Genomic DNA, 15105 nt, shown 5'->3' on the forward strand with positions numbered 1-15105 from the left:
TTTAGTTTTAGGTATTGGATCTTAAATGCAAAATTATAACTATAACTATAATGTAAGAAACAAATCTAGAAATATAAAAATGGGAATATAAATTTTTCCATTTTAAATATAAATAGAATACATATAAATAGAACATGTAACATAAATAATATTATCTATCACCGTAAGATGTTCTAATGTTTGATATAGAGTATTTTATACTCTATAGAGTATTTTAGAGTATGTTTATATAAGTACTATATGATATAGATGATACATATAAATCAAATCCATAGAAAATATCAATCTAGAAATGTATAATTAATATATGTAGATAGATATAAAATACAAAATCATAGAAACTGATACAATACATAATGGATATTATACTGTATATGTCTCATTATACCACATGACATGTCATATATTTTATATATCTAAATATAGTACATCAATATACTGTAATATAATATGTAAGAAACTATAAATGTAAATGTCAAAAGCATAAATAGAAAATATTCAAATATAGTTTAAAATAAAGGGGTTTTTAAAATTTTCTATTTGGTAGTAGGCAGGGCTTTTATTATAAAAATTAAAAATAGAAATAAAATAAATTAGAAAGGGCTTCTTTGGTTTTTATTTGGTTAGAGGCAGGGTTTTTATTTAAAAAATATGAATATACATTTTATTTTGATATAATTCTAAAAATAGAAATAGATAATCAATGTATAAAGATAGATAAAAAATATAAAGTGTAAATAAAAATAAGTAATAGGAAGATATAGAATATAAATAACACCATCCATCAATCTACATTTACAATGCAAATTTCAATAGAAATGCGAAAAACATAGATAAATTTAAACACAGTTTAGAAGAAAGGGGTTTTTTTTAGGTTTTGACTTGGGTAGAGGCAGGGGTTTTATTATAAACAATATAAACCTTTTAGAAATATCAATCTAAATATAGAAATATGTAATCAATATATTAAGACATGCATAAAATAGAAAATAAAATAAACTTTAAGTAATATGAATGAATGTAAGAAATTATCAAATTATCATTATACATCAGTATACATTTTAAATCAAAATGTGAATATAAATATAAAAATATAAAAATAATATAGATTGAAATATAGCTTAAAAGAAAAGATTTTTTATTTTGGTTCTTATTGGGTTAGAGGCAGGTTTTTTTTTTTTTTTTTTTGTCGGTGTTTTTCGGTTTCGTGCGGGATGTTTAGGGGCATTTATTGCAGAGGATGTTTTGAAGGGGGTCGCGCCTGTTCTTCTTTGCGCGCCTTCCCCGCCTGCAGCCCCAGGGCGGGCGGCAGTGCCGCCGCCTTGTGGCCAGAGTGCAGTACTGCAGCCCTCGCCCGAGGTCCTCCCGCGGCCGCCACCTTGGGAGTGGGTTGTCGCGGACTCGCTTGACCTTCCCAATATGGCGGCAAAAAAAGGCGGGAAAAAGGAGGACCTCGGTCTGTCTACTGCACTGCCTGCACGGCACCCTGACGCCGGCGCCGCCCCGCGGGATTTTTTTCGCTTTTTCCCGTGTCGTGGCCACGGACTGTGAGCTCAGCGGCTGCGCGGGCGGTCAGGTTTTGAGCGGGCGCCGACAGGCATCGGCAAAAAACGCCTCTCCCTTCCGAGGGCCTCACGCGGCCGCCATCTTGAAAGTGTCGCGGCGGCCGGGACACTCTTGACCTTCTCAATATGGCGGATAGAAAAAAAAAAAAAAAAAAAAAAAAAAAAAGCGCGGGAAAATCGTGGTCCGCGTGCTGCACTGCCCGCGCGCCACGCAGGGGCCGCCCCGCCGGGATTTCCCGCGGCCTTGCCAGTACTGCGGACACGGGCTGTTGCCGCACTTGCGCCGCGGGCGGGTGGGTTTCAGGCAGCATTTTTCTTTTAAATAAGAGATCGTTAATATTAATATCATAGAGCTAGAATTTGGTTACAGGCAGGGCTTTTATTTTAAAGAACAGAACTATTTTTGCAATATAAATATAGAAATGTATATTAATATATCTGGATATATAAAAAGATAAAATATAAATAAATAGAAGTCATAGGAAGAAGATATTTAATATAGAATCGAAATAACATCATGCATCAATATACATGATAAATGGGAATGTGAAAAGTATAAATATGAAAGATAGTTCTAGAGAGTTTAAAAGAAAAGGATTTTGGAGGGGTTTTATTGGGTTAGAGGCAGTGTGTTTTAGTTTGTGTGCGGGTGGTTTCGGGCCATTTATTTTTCAGGATTTTTCCAAGGGGATCGCCCCTGTTCTTTTCTGCCTCCCTTCCCTCCGGGCGAGCGGCAGCCCCCGGCTGTGGCCGGCGGCGGTGCTGCCGCCTTGTGGACAGAGAGCGGTACTGCAGCCCCCCCCAGCCAGCGCCCTGCCCCTCGCCGCTGGGTGCCGGCTGAGGGGGGAAGGACGGCTGCCGAGCGTGGGAAGGGCGAGGCGCGGGAGGGAGCGAGCGGCAAGCGGGGCGGTGTCTGTAAATAGAGGGGAGGGGTGAAGGAGATTCGGGAGAGCAAAGGGACCCGATGACCGAGAAGAACGGCAGCGGCGAGGGCGGCCCGGCGGGGCCGCTTTCGGCGGGCGGCGGAGGCGCGGTCGCAGCGCTCACGGGCCGGGGGCGGCGGGCGGGGGGCGAGCGGCGTCGGAACAGGGCTGCACTCCCCTTTCCCGATCCCCGCGCGCGTCCCTCTCTAGACGCTGGAAGCGACCGCGTGCCGGAAAATGCCGCCGGGGCGGCGCGCAGGCGGCGGAGCGGGGCCCCGGCTTTCCCCGCCCCTCCTGCCGCCATCTTTGGAAGGTCAAGCGAGCCGTCCCCGTCCCGCCGCGTCGCTGTCTCGTCCCGCCGCGTTCCCGCCGCCTCCCCGTGCTTCCCCGCCGTCTCCACTCTGACACGATCCGCCCCCGTCCCGGACCCCCTCCGCTGCAGGGAAATGCAGGAGAACGCGAAAGCATCGGGGCAGAGCAGCCGCTGGAGGTGCCCGAGCCGTCTCCCCCTTGCCCGCAGGGCCGGAGTTGCCCACCGCCGGCAGCTGACAGGTACGCTGACAGCACGGGCGGCTCCGGCACGCTTTGCCTCGCTGTGTTCCGGTGCCGTGCTGCTGCGGGAGGACGGGGCCAGCGCTCCAAAGGCCAGAGCAGAGCGCTGGCGAATGGGAGGCGAGGAAGGCTTGGGCTAAGGATGGATTGCAACCGGGCTGCCTGTAAGTGCGCAGAGAGACCTTTGTCATCCACGCTGCCAAAAGGAGCACCTGGTACACCCTATAGGTGTGCCTTGTGTTTCACGTGTTTTCATTTCCTGTTTGTGTCATCCCAAAAAGCAGGGACGGAGCAAATGGGACTGGTTCCCACTGTTGCTGGGTGAAGGCTTTTTACAGGCTGCTGTATTGATGTCATCTTTTTTTCACCCCAAGTTTGGCTTTTCCCATGCTTTTCCCGTAGCTGCTGCATTGGGTGTCCCCAGGAGGGCTGGGTTCCTCAGCAGGGGTCTTAGGAGTTGCTATGGATTCTGATTTTTCTGAAGCTGTATGGAAGTGTGCTAGCGAATCAGCTCTTTTCTCTCCTGAAAAGCTTTCCATCTATGTCCACCCGTGCGTCTCTGTGTTTTAATCACGTAGCCGGACGCGCTGAGGTTCTTACTTTCTAAGCCAAAAGCTGAAGCAGATGACCGTTTGCTTTGTGTGTGTGAGGAGTGGCATTTGTGCTGGAGAGCTGCGGTTGGGAACAAAAGATGGACTTAATGTGCTCTGGGGACGGGCACGGGAGGAAACGCACAGAAAGGCAAGGCAGTGATGATTGCGGAGGAGAAATGAGAGGTGGTTGCTTCCGATCCGTGGGGACTTTCCTTGGGAGTGATCGATCAGAGAGCGTATGGAAGTAGAGAGCATCTTCTGGCTGCTTCTGTTCTGTAAACTTCTCCCTGGCTTCACAGGTCCGTGCTGGAGAGTGGGAGAAGGGTCCCTGCTGGCTGCCGTGTCCTGGGTGGGCACAGAGCTCTGACCTCGGCCAGATGGGCTGGTGAGTATTGAATCAATCCCTGCCTCCTCGTGAGCAAGTTGTTTGAAGGAGTTTGAGGCAGGGACGGCTTTTAGCCGGCTGCAGTTCGGTTTCTTTCTCACAGGTTTCCGGGTGTTTTGATCCTGACGTCGCCAAAGCCTCAGGTTTGCTGAATTGGGGCTCTTACCTGTGTGACCCGTGAAATGTCCCGGAAGCTGATCGATGTCTTCCTGCTCCCGCTGTGTTCATTTGGGCTGTGCTTCAGGCTTCTCTCCCTGGGCCCTTGCCGTTGCCGTATCTCTTGGATGCCGTGCAGAACGGAATCAGGCAGCCAAGCCTCAGGTTCGCCTTCTCCCTCACCCTCTGCGCTGCTCGTGTGGCACAGCAGATCCTGAAGCCAGGTACTGGGACGTGCTGCGTGTGTCACTGCTGGGGTGAAAAACAGAGCCCTGGGGAGTGTCGATCCCCTCACCTGCTCTGTGCTCGTGCGCTCTTGCCTGAGCTTTTCCTCCTGGGCAAGAGAAGGGGAGGGTGGGCAGCAATGGGAATGCGCCTCAGAGCAAAGGCCTTCTGCAGTTGCCGGGCTGTTCTCCCAGCTCGGAGCGCTGCACGCTCACTGACTGCAGCTTCCAGGAATTGTCGTCCGTGCTTGTGGATTGGGAGCGCTGTCCTCCTCCACCATGCCAACCTTTTCTCTTTACAGAGGAGCACGTGTACATAAGGGTAAAGAGATTCCTTCTGTCACACCGGTATTTGGACCTGAGGAAGGTACCAGGTTTTCTCCAGCTTTTCTACAGTTTTGATTTTGAGGTAAGAGTCCCATTTTAGGTACCCAGTAATTCTTCAGAAATGTATTAGAAACAGCCGCAAAAATACAATGAAACCTCATGCTCCCACGGGTAGTTAATTAGAAGCGTCTTTCTTATGTTTCATGTAGGAATTCAAAATGTTATTTCTGTGGGGTTTTTGTTGTCTTCTTAATACTAGCGCACAAGGAGTTGTGCTGTGTATGCTCTGTGAGCACAAGAAAAGAATGTTCTGCCCCGGCTAGCTACAATTCCTCTTTGAGTTTAGGTGAGTAACTTGGAGTTCAACTGAAGTATTTTAGAAACAGCAACTTCTAAAATTCCATTTCCACTGCATGTTTGGGCTGCAGACTGACTGTTCCCAATGGATGTTAGCGATTAAATTTGATAGGAATGGAAAATTGAGAAGTCCAGAAGAAGCTGTGGTAATTCCTGAGCTGGCACTCAGAGGGAACCGGGGTTTTGTGCTCTTAGGAGCATGTATCCTTTGGAAATGTCTGAATGTCTGACGGTGGTATTTTTCTTTATGGCTTCCAGTACAAAACAGCACGAGTGGATCCTCAGATTTCTTGGGGAAGGGCTGCGTGACAAACATTGCTGTGAGCTCTGTGTCTACCAGAGGATTTTCCGGGTCATTCTTTCCCTTCTCAGCAGTCCTTTGTGTGACCAGGGCTCCCAGGTAAGAATTGAAAAAGAACAGTTCCCAAATACCCCAAACCACAAAAGCTTGTATGGCCTCAAGATCTCAAGTACAAAACAGAAAGGAGCAGCTGATTCTGCCTTGGTCCTCTTGAAAATCTGTTCCTTGTTGGTTTTGTGGATGTGTGGAGGGGGAAATAATTTAGGTTGTGTCTAAACCGGTCCCATCCTTATCCCCTGAAACTGGGACCGGTTCCTGCCGTCGTGGAGCCTCACGGGGGTGCCGTGGTTTTGCTCCTGCAGTCGGGGTCTTTTCTTTTTGGGGTCTCTATTCCCCAGCCAGCACGTTTGTCACCTGCACAGTGCTTCGGCAGGAGGGAAACTCGCCTGCCGGGAGCTCTCAGGTTTGGGAGCATCCACCCTGAGGATTTCAGGTATCAAAACCTCGGACAAAAAGAGAAAACTGTCTTGCTACCTGAATACTTCTTGTAAGAGCAGCACCTGTGGTGTGAAGCGTTGAAGGGAGAATGTCTTTCCTTCTCTGGAGTTGCTGAGAACAGGCGGTGTTCATTTTAGCTGGAAGTTGATCGGGTACCAGCCAAATTGCTCATTTTATTTTAGATAATCAGATCTTGGCTGTAAAAGAACAAGTTGCATTTTCTGTTTCAGAGTCCTATTCTGGAGATACGACAGAGTGCTGCCCGTGTCACCTCTAGAGCTGCCCATGAGCCGATAGAGGATCACAGCCTCCTCTCGTGGGTCCTGCACGGCTTAGAGAAAAGGTAACCAGCCAAGTACGGGAGACATGGGGACAATTTCCTGTCCACGGCTGAAGAATGACGTGGCTGAGGATGAAAGCAAGGGGGACAGACCTGGAGACGGGGGCACCGAGGGCTGCACTGGCAGAACTTGCTGAACGCTGAGGTGTCCCTGGTGTTTTTGAGAAGAGAATCAAGAGGCTTTCCAGGTGGTGGTGGGAGGGACGATGGTGGGGGGGCTGTGTGATTTGGGAATCACTTCCTTGACAAAGCAAAAGGACACCTTGTGCTGGTGTCTTTAGCTTTGAAATTTCAAGCAGCCTCAGTTCCCATCCTGTCACAGGACCTGCTGCACAGGAAGTGGCACAGCAATGGATTTGAGCTGTCTAGAACGTTACTTCTCCTCCCCTTGCCTCTCCCTGACAAAAAAAATCTCTTCTGCAAGCACAGAGTGCCCTGACAGGTTCAGGCAAGTGCACCAAAAGTGCCCTAGAATATGGTCCCCCGTAGGAGATGGACCAGCTGCTGGTGAGGATCTGCCTTTCAAATGTGGTTTTCTTTTCTTTTTTTTCTTTTTGTTCTGTTTCATTTTGTTTTTCAGGTTTCTGGAGAACCAGGTGATAAATAAAATGATTTCCTTACTCCATCCTTTGTGGCTAATAAATTTAGGAGACAAGAGAGAAAACAGGAATCGATCCCAGATGCTGCTGTTGAGATGGATATATGATCTATCTATCTGTATATAGATATATGTATATACATATATCTGTGTAGTGATAATAATGGGATTTTTTATGATACGTTGCTTCACCGTTTTATATTTTTAATAAAGTGTGATTTTAAGTTATTAGTTATGATATTTTATTATAGTTATTGGCTAAAGTAACATTTTCTTGTATTTTATTGGTATCAAGTAATTAATGTTAATCATTAATTGGTAAGAGTTTATAATGAATTATTAAGCTATGAATATTGTTCATTAAGGTACGTCTTTTTTTACTGTAGGTATTTTCATGTGTTTATATGGGTTTTTATGTTAATGATTTGGGGTTTTTATGTTATGAATATATTAGTATTTTATTAGGTTTTTCTTGTTAGTTTAGTTGTTTGGTGTGTAGATTATTCATTAAGTATGTTTATCTATAAATGTTTTAAATTTAAGTTATAAATCTACTTGTTAAGGATTTTTGTAGAGTTCTATGTAAAAATTTAAATCGGTAGGGGAGATAAAAAGCAGTAATTATTAATAAGATGAGTATTTTAGTTTTTAATAATGATTTAAGTTATTCAGCGATGTTTTAATTTTTGAAAATATTATTTCGTTATTTTTTATTTATGTGTGATTGATTAATTTAAAATTTTTGTAATGTTTTTATAAATTGATTTCTTGTGATTTCATCAATTTATATATTTTTAAATGTTTTATATTTATGATTATGTGTGAATAATAAAAAATGAACAGTTGTTTTATTTTGTAAGGTAGTATGTTTAAAGATGTTCATATTTGGCAGTAATTTATTTAACGTTATACATGTGTTATTGTTTGATTTGGTTAGTTAATAAGTAAGTTCATTTGATGTGCTTCAAGTGTGAGTTGTAGTTATTTTAGGTGTTAAAAGAGATGTAGAACTAATAGAATTAGGTTGTTAAAAGGTTGTACGATTTTGATCCTGAGAAGTAAATTTGTGTTGGAGTGATTGGGTATTTTTAGGTGGGTGTTTTTTTTTTTTTTTTTTTTTTTTTTTTTTTTTTTTTTTTTTTTTTTTTTTTTTTTTTTTTTTTTTTTTTTGGTGTTTTTTTTATGTATTATTGTTAAGTTTGGTCTTAGTGGATTAATTGTTTTAAATTGTAGGTTTGCTGTTTTGAGGTAACTTCTTTGTGGTTTGGTGTGGTTTGGGGGTTGTTTTGTAACTAAATATTGTACAAGTATTTGTAATGATTTGAGTAATTTTACTTTTGGTGGTTTACCTGTCATTTGGGGTATGAGTGTATAAATGTTATTTGAAGAGTTTATGTTACGTGTAAGTTTTTTGATTTGCAATTTAGTGTTTGTAAAGGATAAGGTTAGTTGTGAGGAGGTATACAAACGAGACACGTTGAAAAGAGATTTTTCGGGTTGGTGACTGATAAACAGTGTATTTGGATGCGTGGTTTTAGTTAGTGTTACTTGTTTGTTCTGTTTTGGTTGTGGAACTATTTCTTTTAGGGTTTTTTTGTGTGTTTTAAATAAGGCTTGACACAGTGAGTAGGACTCGTGTGTGATTTTTCTTTTTTTTAAGTGTGAAAACTTAAGTATAACGTGTTCTTTAGGTTATGAAATTGACGGGACTACTTTATCGGCTACTTACTGAGTCTTGTAGTTGAGTAGGCTTTTGTAACTCTGATTTTGAAATCAAAGAAGAAAACTGAGGATACGAAGGAGGTTATCTCCTTCTAGGACAGAAAGGGTTTAGCGCAGAAACTGCTGGGTCTAATGTGGCGCGGGGGTTTCCGTGCGCCGGCCGGGCCGGGCGCGGGGCTCGGCGGCAGGAGAGCGGCGAGCTGTGCGCGTGCGCGGGAGGCGCGCTGCCGCGGGGAGCCGAGCGGAGCCGAACGGAGCCGAGCGGAGCGAGCGGCTCCGAGTTGAGCCGAGCCGAGCTGCGCCGAAGAGGCGAATCCAGCCGAGTCTAGCGGAGAACAGCCGAATGTAGGCGAGGAGCCGAGCGGGGCCGAACCGAGCCGAGCTCCGCCGAGCGCAGCATCCCGAGCAGGGCGGGCCGCCGGGGCGGGCTCGGGGTGGATCGGCGCTCTCTGAGGCTCCCCCTCTTGTCCCTCTCTCTACCAATCCTTCTTCCTTTCTTCCTCCTTCCCGTATTCCCCTTCTTTCTCTCTCTATCCCTTAGTTCCCTCTCTCCCCAAAGCCGACCCCTTTCTCTCCCTTTTCGGTCTCCCCTCCCGTCCCCCCCTCTACCCTTCCTTCCTCCTCCCCGTATTCCTGTTCTTTGTCCGCGGACCCTCCCCTCCTCTCCCTCCCTCGCAAACCCGACCCCCACTGCCCTGTCCCTATCCCGCTCCTCCGTTCTATTCCTCTTCTCTCCCTCCTCTGTGCACCGTCCCTCTTCCCCGCTCCCGGCCTTTCCCTTGCCCTCCCGCTTTCCTCCACAGCCCGACCTCCCTCCCTCCCTACCCTTTCTCATGCCCTGCTAGCCCTCTTCTCTTCCCGTCGCCCCGTTCCTTCTTTCCCCGCAGCCGCGGGGCCGGGGGCGCCGGAGAATAAAGCCCAGAGGGCCGGAGCCCGGCGCCCCTGGGCCCTTGCGGGAGTCCCCGCACGGGGCCGGAGGCTCTCGGCGGATCCCCCCGTGCCGGTCAAACCCCGCCCGGCCCCGCCGGACCTGCGGCTTTGCCGGCATCGCGCTGAGAGCGGTCCCCGCTCTGTGCCGTGCCGTCCGTGCCGCGTCCCCGCCGTCTCTGCCGCTCCCTCTCTCTGCCCCTCGCCCGTGACAGCGAGGCTGGGCAGGAGCTTCGACCCTTCTGGGGGCTGCCCCCTTTTCTTGTTGCGGCAGAGTCCCTTTCGCGGGGAATGTACATGTGGAAAGGGATGGAAGCAAGTGCTGGGCTGCTGTCCAGGGCAGTTAAGACTCGTTCTGTGCCTTCTTTGGGGGCCAGGAAAAAGGGGTGAAGACTCGGGGCTCTGGTGTCATTTGGGGCACCCTAAGGTCCCTAGGAGAGGGAGGCACGCTGCGGCGGAGGAGCAGGTGGGTGGCGAATGAGGGGGGGTCATGCCGGGTGCCGTCCCCCCGAGGGACCCAAAGCTGCCCCAAAATGCACAGGGAGGGGGGATGTGTAGAATACTACAAAATCCTGTCAAATGTTTCGTTTTTATAGGTATTGGTAAAATAACGTTTTGATCTAGGAATGAACCAAGCAAGTGCCCTGAAACCATCAGAACAGCTGCAGGGGCTGAAGGGAATAGAAAGGGCGCTCTGGCACCTTTTGCCTCCATTCGCTGCCAGTCCCCAAAACGTGTCGCAGTCCCGTAAGAGGCGTTTGTCATCCAGACTGCCAAAATGAAGACCTGTAAAATCCTAGCTCTGCCTTTTGTATAACGTGTTTTTACTTCATATTTATGTCATCACAGAAAGCAAGGAAAGGAGAAATGTGACTGGTTCCCACTATTGCTGTGTGCAGGCATTTTGAAAGGCTGGTGTACTTATGTTCTCTTTTTCCACTCCAAGCTTGACTTTTCCCCTCCTTTTTCGAGGTCTGCTGCTTTGGGTGTCCCAAGGAGGGCTGGGTTCCTCAGCAGGGGTCTTAGGAGCTGGTGCTGATTCTGCTTTTTCTGAAGGTGTATCAAAGTGTGCTTCCAAAATGACTATTTTGTCCACCGGAAAGCTTTCCCTCAATGACCATCAATGCATGTGCGTGTTTTAATCGTCTAATCAGACGGACTAAGAAAAGCCAACACCCCTAGTGGATTTCTGCTTGGTGTGTGTCTGTGAGAAGTGGGCTGTGTGCTGGACAGGGAGAGGCGCTGGCAACAGCGCCAGGTGTGAGCTGTGAGGATGATGAGGGCTCAGAGCAGCCCCAGGTGTGAGCTGTGAGGATGATGAGGGCTCAGAGCAGCCCCAGGTGTGAGCTGTGAGGATGATGAGGGGGCGGCTCCTGCCGGCGGCTGTTTTAGGGGGTTTGCCTCAGCTCACTCTTGCATGGAGCTGTTGGAGAAGAGGAGTTTGGGGGGGGGCTCCCGGCGTTGTCTCATGGAAGGACGGTGAGAGCTTCAGACAGGGTCTGGGGGATCGCTTGGATACCTGGAGCATTGCTCAAAGGAGGTGCCGAGGGACAAACCTTTGTGCCGGGAAACAGCAGCCAAACAGGTGAGACGGTGTGCCTTTGTAGCGGGGACTTTTCTCCTTTCCCTTTTAAATTTCGTTTTGCCAATCCCTCCCCATTGCTCCCCGAAAAAAAAAAAAAAAAACCCACCAAAAAAAAAACCAAAAAAAACAACAACAAAAAAAAAAAAAAAAAAAAAAAAAAAAAAAAAAAAAAAACAAAAAAAAAAACAAACCCAAACAAACTAGGGTTTATTAAGACAAAAGAAATTCAAAATGAGGGAAGCAACTTCTCTTCCATTATTGCCTGTGTTTGAACTGGGTGGGATTCCCGTGCACTCGTGGTTTTGAGGGTCTTGATTGAAGGAAAACATGCCTTTTCCAGGGTGTTAGGGGTATCCCGGGGTGGCAGCGAATCCCTGTGTTCTATTTCAAATAGAAGGGGAAAAATATTGTTGTTGTATGCTGGGTTTTGACTTGAGGGTAGCCCCCCCCCCCCATTTTCATCATCCTGAGGTTTAAATGGAGGGGGTAGTTGGTAGGGGACGTGTTGTCCGTCCTTGTAAAGGGTTTGGATTGCGGTAAAAATCCCCCTTTTACCATCATTTGAGGAAAGTACTTTCTTTTCTGCTCTTATAGGGGCTGAAACTGAAGGGGAGAACACATTTATTTGCCCTTGTTGAAGTGAGGCGAGCACCTGAGTGTGGCGTAAGTTCCGGGGGTTGAATTGAAGGAAGCTGCAGCTCTCGCAGCGTTTGAAGGGTTGGAATGGGGCTGTGCCGCTGCATTGGAGGGCGCTTCTTGTGCCCCTGGCCCGACAGCCAAGGCTGTGGCGCGGGAGCTGCTGGCGTTGCCTGGGGAGCTGCCGAGGTGGAAGGGGACTTGGGCGCGGCCGGGCTGGCGCGGGACTGCCGGAGCCGCGCCGGAGCGAGGCGTGCGGAGCCGAGGGGAGCTTTGCCGGGCCGGCGGGCGGGAGAGGCGGCGCGGGCGCTGCGCCGGTGCCGGCCGGTGCCGGCCGCTCCGTCCGCTCCGGGCGCGGGGCTCGGGCGCGGCCGGGGCCCCCTGCAGCCCTCAGGAGCCGCCGGAGGAGCCGCTTTCTTACCGGAAGCCGCCTTCCGCCCGGTGCCGGGAGCGCGGCTTTTAATTTTCCAAAGTTCCTTGATGTTGTGACTTTGAGGTGGTTTTTAGGAATTGATTGTATCGTTTTATTTTGTTCGTAATTGATGTATGATAACGGACATGGTGTACTTCTTGAATGTTATGGTTCTTGTTTCAGGTGCTGATGGCAAGGGTTTTTTGGGATTGAGTTTTGTTGAATATTTTTTGTTGTGGAATTTGCTAGATTTTTTTGTTTTCATTTTTTTTTTTTTACTATGTAGTAATATTTTTATGCTATAAAAATATAATTAAAACAGTAAAATTTTAAGAGGATCTGTTGTTTAAGGTCTACAAAAGTCTATATGGGTCATACCATGAAGTAGAGGGTAGGTTTATAATTCTGCTGGAGTGGGTTTTATAAGTGTGAGTATGTAGTGTTCGTTTTGATGGGTTTTAGGTACTGTCCTGTAGTTAATCAGTGAGGTATTTATAATATTGGAAATTGCATTATTATTTATAGTATAATAGAGGTTTTATTCATTTAGTTTGTTTGACTGTCGTGTATGTTTTGTTTGTTGTTGCAGAGAATCTGTGAAATACTGATTATGGTAACAGGTTTCTTTGGTGTTCTTGATTGTAGCTGAGCAAGGGGCCACAGTCGGTGACTCTAGGAAACTGCCAGCGGGCGAGGCGGCCTTCCTCGGCACCGGATGTGGATTCTCGTCCCCGGACGTCCGAGAGATAAGTGGAGGGCCGGGACCCTGCGAGGGGATGGAAGCGAGGCGCTGGGAGGGCTTTTGGAGGCAGCTTTGGAGATGGGGGTGGCCCTTTAGGCCACATAAAGGAAAAGCCTCACAGTGCTGAAGTGCTCAGGGCAGAGCAGTGCCGGTGCACGGTGTGTCACTTGTCTGTCGTGCCTTCTGTGTCTTTTGCCTTAGTCCTTTGAGGGGCTTATCGGAAGCCCGGGCGTCCATCTTTGCATCTCTCATCTCTGTGTTCCTCGGCCCCGTGCCGATTCCTTCTTACCTTTGGCTCGGGAGCCCGGACAGGCCTTGGAGTAGCATCCGGTCAGATGTCTTTTGAGGTCTTGTTCTGGGCTGTTCTCGACAGCTGTGATTTGTGACAATTGTGACGGCAAGGATGCGTTCTAGCAGATTAGGACTCGTAGCGATGCGGAGATCCGTAGAGCATTCTGACGCTAGGATTCTCGGGCATCCTTCTCTGCCTTGCTTGGAATAGGTCATTCAGTTAGCATCTTGTTCCTGCAGGGTTCTCTGCGCCTTAGAGGCTCGCCATCAGTCTCAGCTAGGTCATCTCATTCTGCAGTCTCTGGCTCCCTGAGGGCATTCTTCTCGCTCAGAGCTTTCTCCCCCTGTTGTGTCCCCTTGTTTGTCTTGTTCTGTGTCACGGGTGTCTGGGTATTTGGTCTGGAGCTGCTCTGCCCTGCTGCATAGCCTGGTGTAGGTCTAGAATGGGGCGTGTCCTGGGGCCTGGAAATTTGTAATGTGGGGTGTATTTGGACTCTAGATGGGATCTGTAGATTGATGAAGGCTATCTGGAGCTGTTAAGTTATCCTGCAGTGCTCTGACTTTTGTCCTCACGTTCTTTCAGACGCAGCCAGATGGAATCCGTGGCAGAGGGCCCCGTCCCGGGTGAGGGGGGTCCCCCGAGAAGGTCAGTCACCGTTTGTCTTTGCAGGGGGAGTATAAATGGTGCCTCTGTATTACAGCTATTTTCTTTGTTGTTATTTTTAGGAACTAAAGCCGGATACTAGCGGTCAAGGTAAGTGGGCAAGGTGAGCAGTGAGCGGTGGCAGGCAGCAGTTGTTCTTGTTCCGGTCTCAATTCCCGGTGCAGCTCTTAGGCTCCGTTCTTGTTTGCGTGCTCTAGGCGGTCCGCTCGTATTACGCCGAGACCCCCCTCAGCAACGGGGCCGCAGACCCCCGCTTCGTCACTCTCGTGGGAATTTGGGAAGCAGCGCACGGATCTGTGATGAAGCCTTGATCTTTGTCATTTGAAGGTGTCACCCGGGGAGCCTTCAGGAGCGGCCGAGGAGTTGCTGTAAGTCGGGGAGCTAGGGAGGAGGAGCCAGGGTCCACTGGAGTTTCAGCGATGCCACGTCACCTCGTCTCCTCTTCACCCAGGCAGACCCTGCCGCGAGGGCATCGGCCTCCGGGCGCGGCCAGATGAGGCGGACGTTCTTAGGAGAATGGTGAGTAGCAGAATTGTTATTGGTTATTGGCCGCTGTGCAGCTAAGATCCTGCAGTGATGTTTGGTGTTCTTGATTGTAGCTGAGCAAGGGGCCACAGTCGGTGACTCTAGGAAACTGCCAGCGGGCGAGGCGGCCTTCCTCGGCACGGGACGTGGATTCTCGTCCCCGGACGTCCGAGAGATAAGTGGAGGGCCGGGACCCTGCGAGGGGATGGAAGCGAGGCGCTGGGAGGGCTTTTGGAGGCAGCTTTGGAGATGGGGGTGGCCCTTTAGGCCACCTAAAGGAAAAGCCTCACAGTGCTGAAGTGCTCAGGGCAGAGCAGTGCCGGTGCACGGTGTGTCACTTGTCTGTCGTGCCTTCTGTGTCTTTTGCCTTAGTCCTTTGAGGGGCTTATCGGAAGCCCGGGCGTCCATCTTTGCATCTCTCATCTCTGTGTTCCTCGGCCCCGTGCCGATTCCTTCTTACCTTTGGCTCGGGAGCCCGGACAGGCCTTGGAGTAGCATCCGGTCAGATGTCTTTTGAGGTCTTGTTCTGGGCTGTTCTCGACAGCTGTGATTTGTGACAATTGTGACGGCAAGGATGCGTTCTAGCAGATTAGGACTCGTAGCGATGCGGAGATCCGTAGAGCATTCTGACGCTAGGATTCTCGGGCATCCTTCTCTGCCTTGCTTGGAATAGGTCATTCAGTTAGCATCTTGTTCCTGCAGGGTTCTCTGCGCCTTAGAGGCTCGCCATCAGTCTCAGCTAGGTCATCTCATTCTGCAGTCTCTGGCTCCCTGAGGGCATT

At 48.6% G+C, this 15105-nt stretch overlaps 1 protein-coding gene and 1 long non-coding RNA gene across 4 annotated transcripts; one reads left to right on the forward strand and one right to left on the reverse strand.

Moving 5' to 3' along the window:
• The first annotated feature begins 2605 nt into the window (after positions 1-2605).
• On the forward strand, positions 2606-7166 carry LOC128783349 (nucleolar pre-ribosomal-associated protein 1-like). Of its 3 annotated transcripts, none has more exons than XM_053933987.1 (7): positions 2606-3040; positions 3933-4018; positions 4122-4161; positions 4263-4398; positions 4701-4807; positions 4985-5071; positions 5154-5334. In XM_053933987.1, exons 2-6 carry the CDS (start codon positions 4011-4013, stop codon positions 5015-5017), a joined length of 324 nt encoding a protein of 107 aa, XP_053789962.1. In that variant the 5' UTR covers positions 2606-3040; positions 3933-4010; the 3' UTR covers positions 5018-5071; positions 5154-5334. The 3 variants fall into 3 exon arrangements, 2 of the variants coding, with proteins under 2 accessions (XP_053789962.1, XP_053789961.1); XM_053933986.1 differs by lacking the exons at positions 4985-5071; positions 5154-5334 and adding exons at positions 5341-5482; positions 6112-6396 and having other exon boundaries at positions 2626-3040; XR_008429103.1 differs by lacking the exons at positions 2606-3040; positions 4985-5071; positions 5154-5334 and adding exons at positions 5341-5482; positions 6112-6224; positions 6544-7166 and having other exon boundaries at positions 3211-4018; positions 4122-4398.
• Positions 7167-11243: 4077 nt separating this feature from the next.
• Positions 11244-11790, reverse strand: LOC128783347 (uncharacterized). Its single transcript, XR_008429101.1, has 2 exons — positions 11706-11790; positions 11244-11434 (listed from the first exon to the last, which is right to left on the reverse strand). It is a non-coding gene; the product is annotated as an uncharacterized LOC128783347 (long non-coding RNA).
• Between the last annotated feature and the right edge of the window lie 3315 nt (positions 11791-15105).

The sequence above is a fragment of the Vidua chalybeata genome, unplaced genomic scaffold, assembly GCF_026979565.1.
Source record: "Vidua chalybeata isolate OUT-0048 unplaced genomic scaffold, bVidCha1 merged haplotype scaffold_217_ctg1, whole genome shotgun sequence".
In the NCBI taxonomy this organism is placed as follows: domain Eukaryota; kingdom Metazoa; phylum Chordata; class Aves; order Passeriformes; family Viduidae; genus Vidua; species Vidua chalybeata.

Excerpts from the sequence above, each read along its gene's own strand:
- LOC128783349 (XM_053933986.1), top strand. Across the intron at positions 4,162-4,262 it reads TGACGTCGCCAAAGCCTCAG|GCTTCTCTCCCTGGGCCCTT; the intron begins GTTTGCTGAATT and ends GCTGTGCTTCAG. Across the intron at positions 4,399-4,700 it reads ACAGCAGATCCTGAAGCCAG|AGGAGCACGTGTACATAAGG; the intron begins GTACTGGGACGT and ends TTCTCTTTACAG.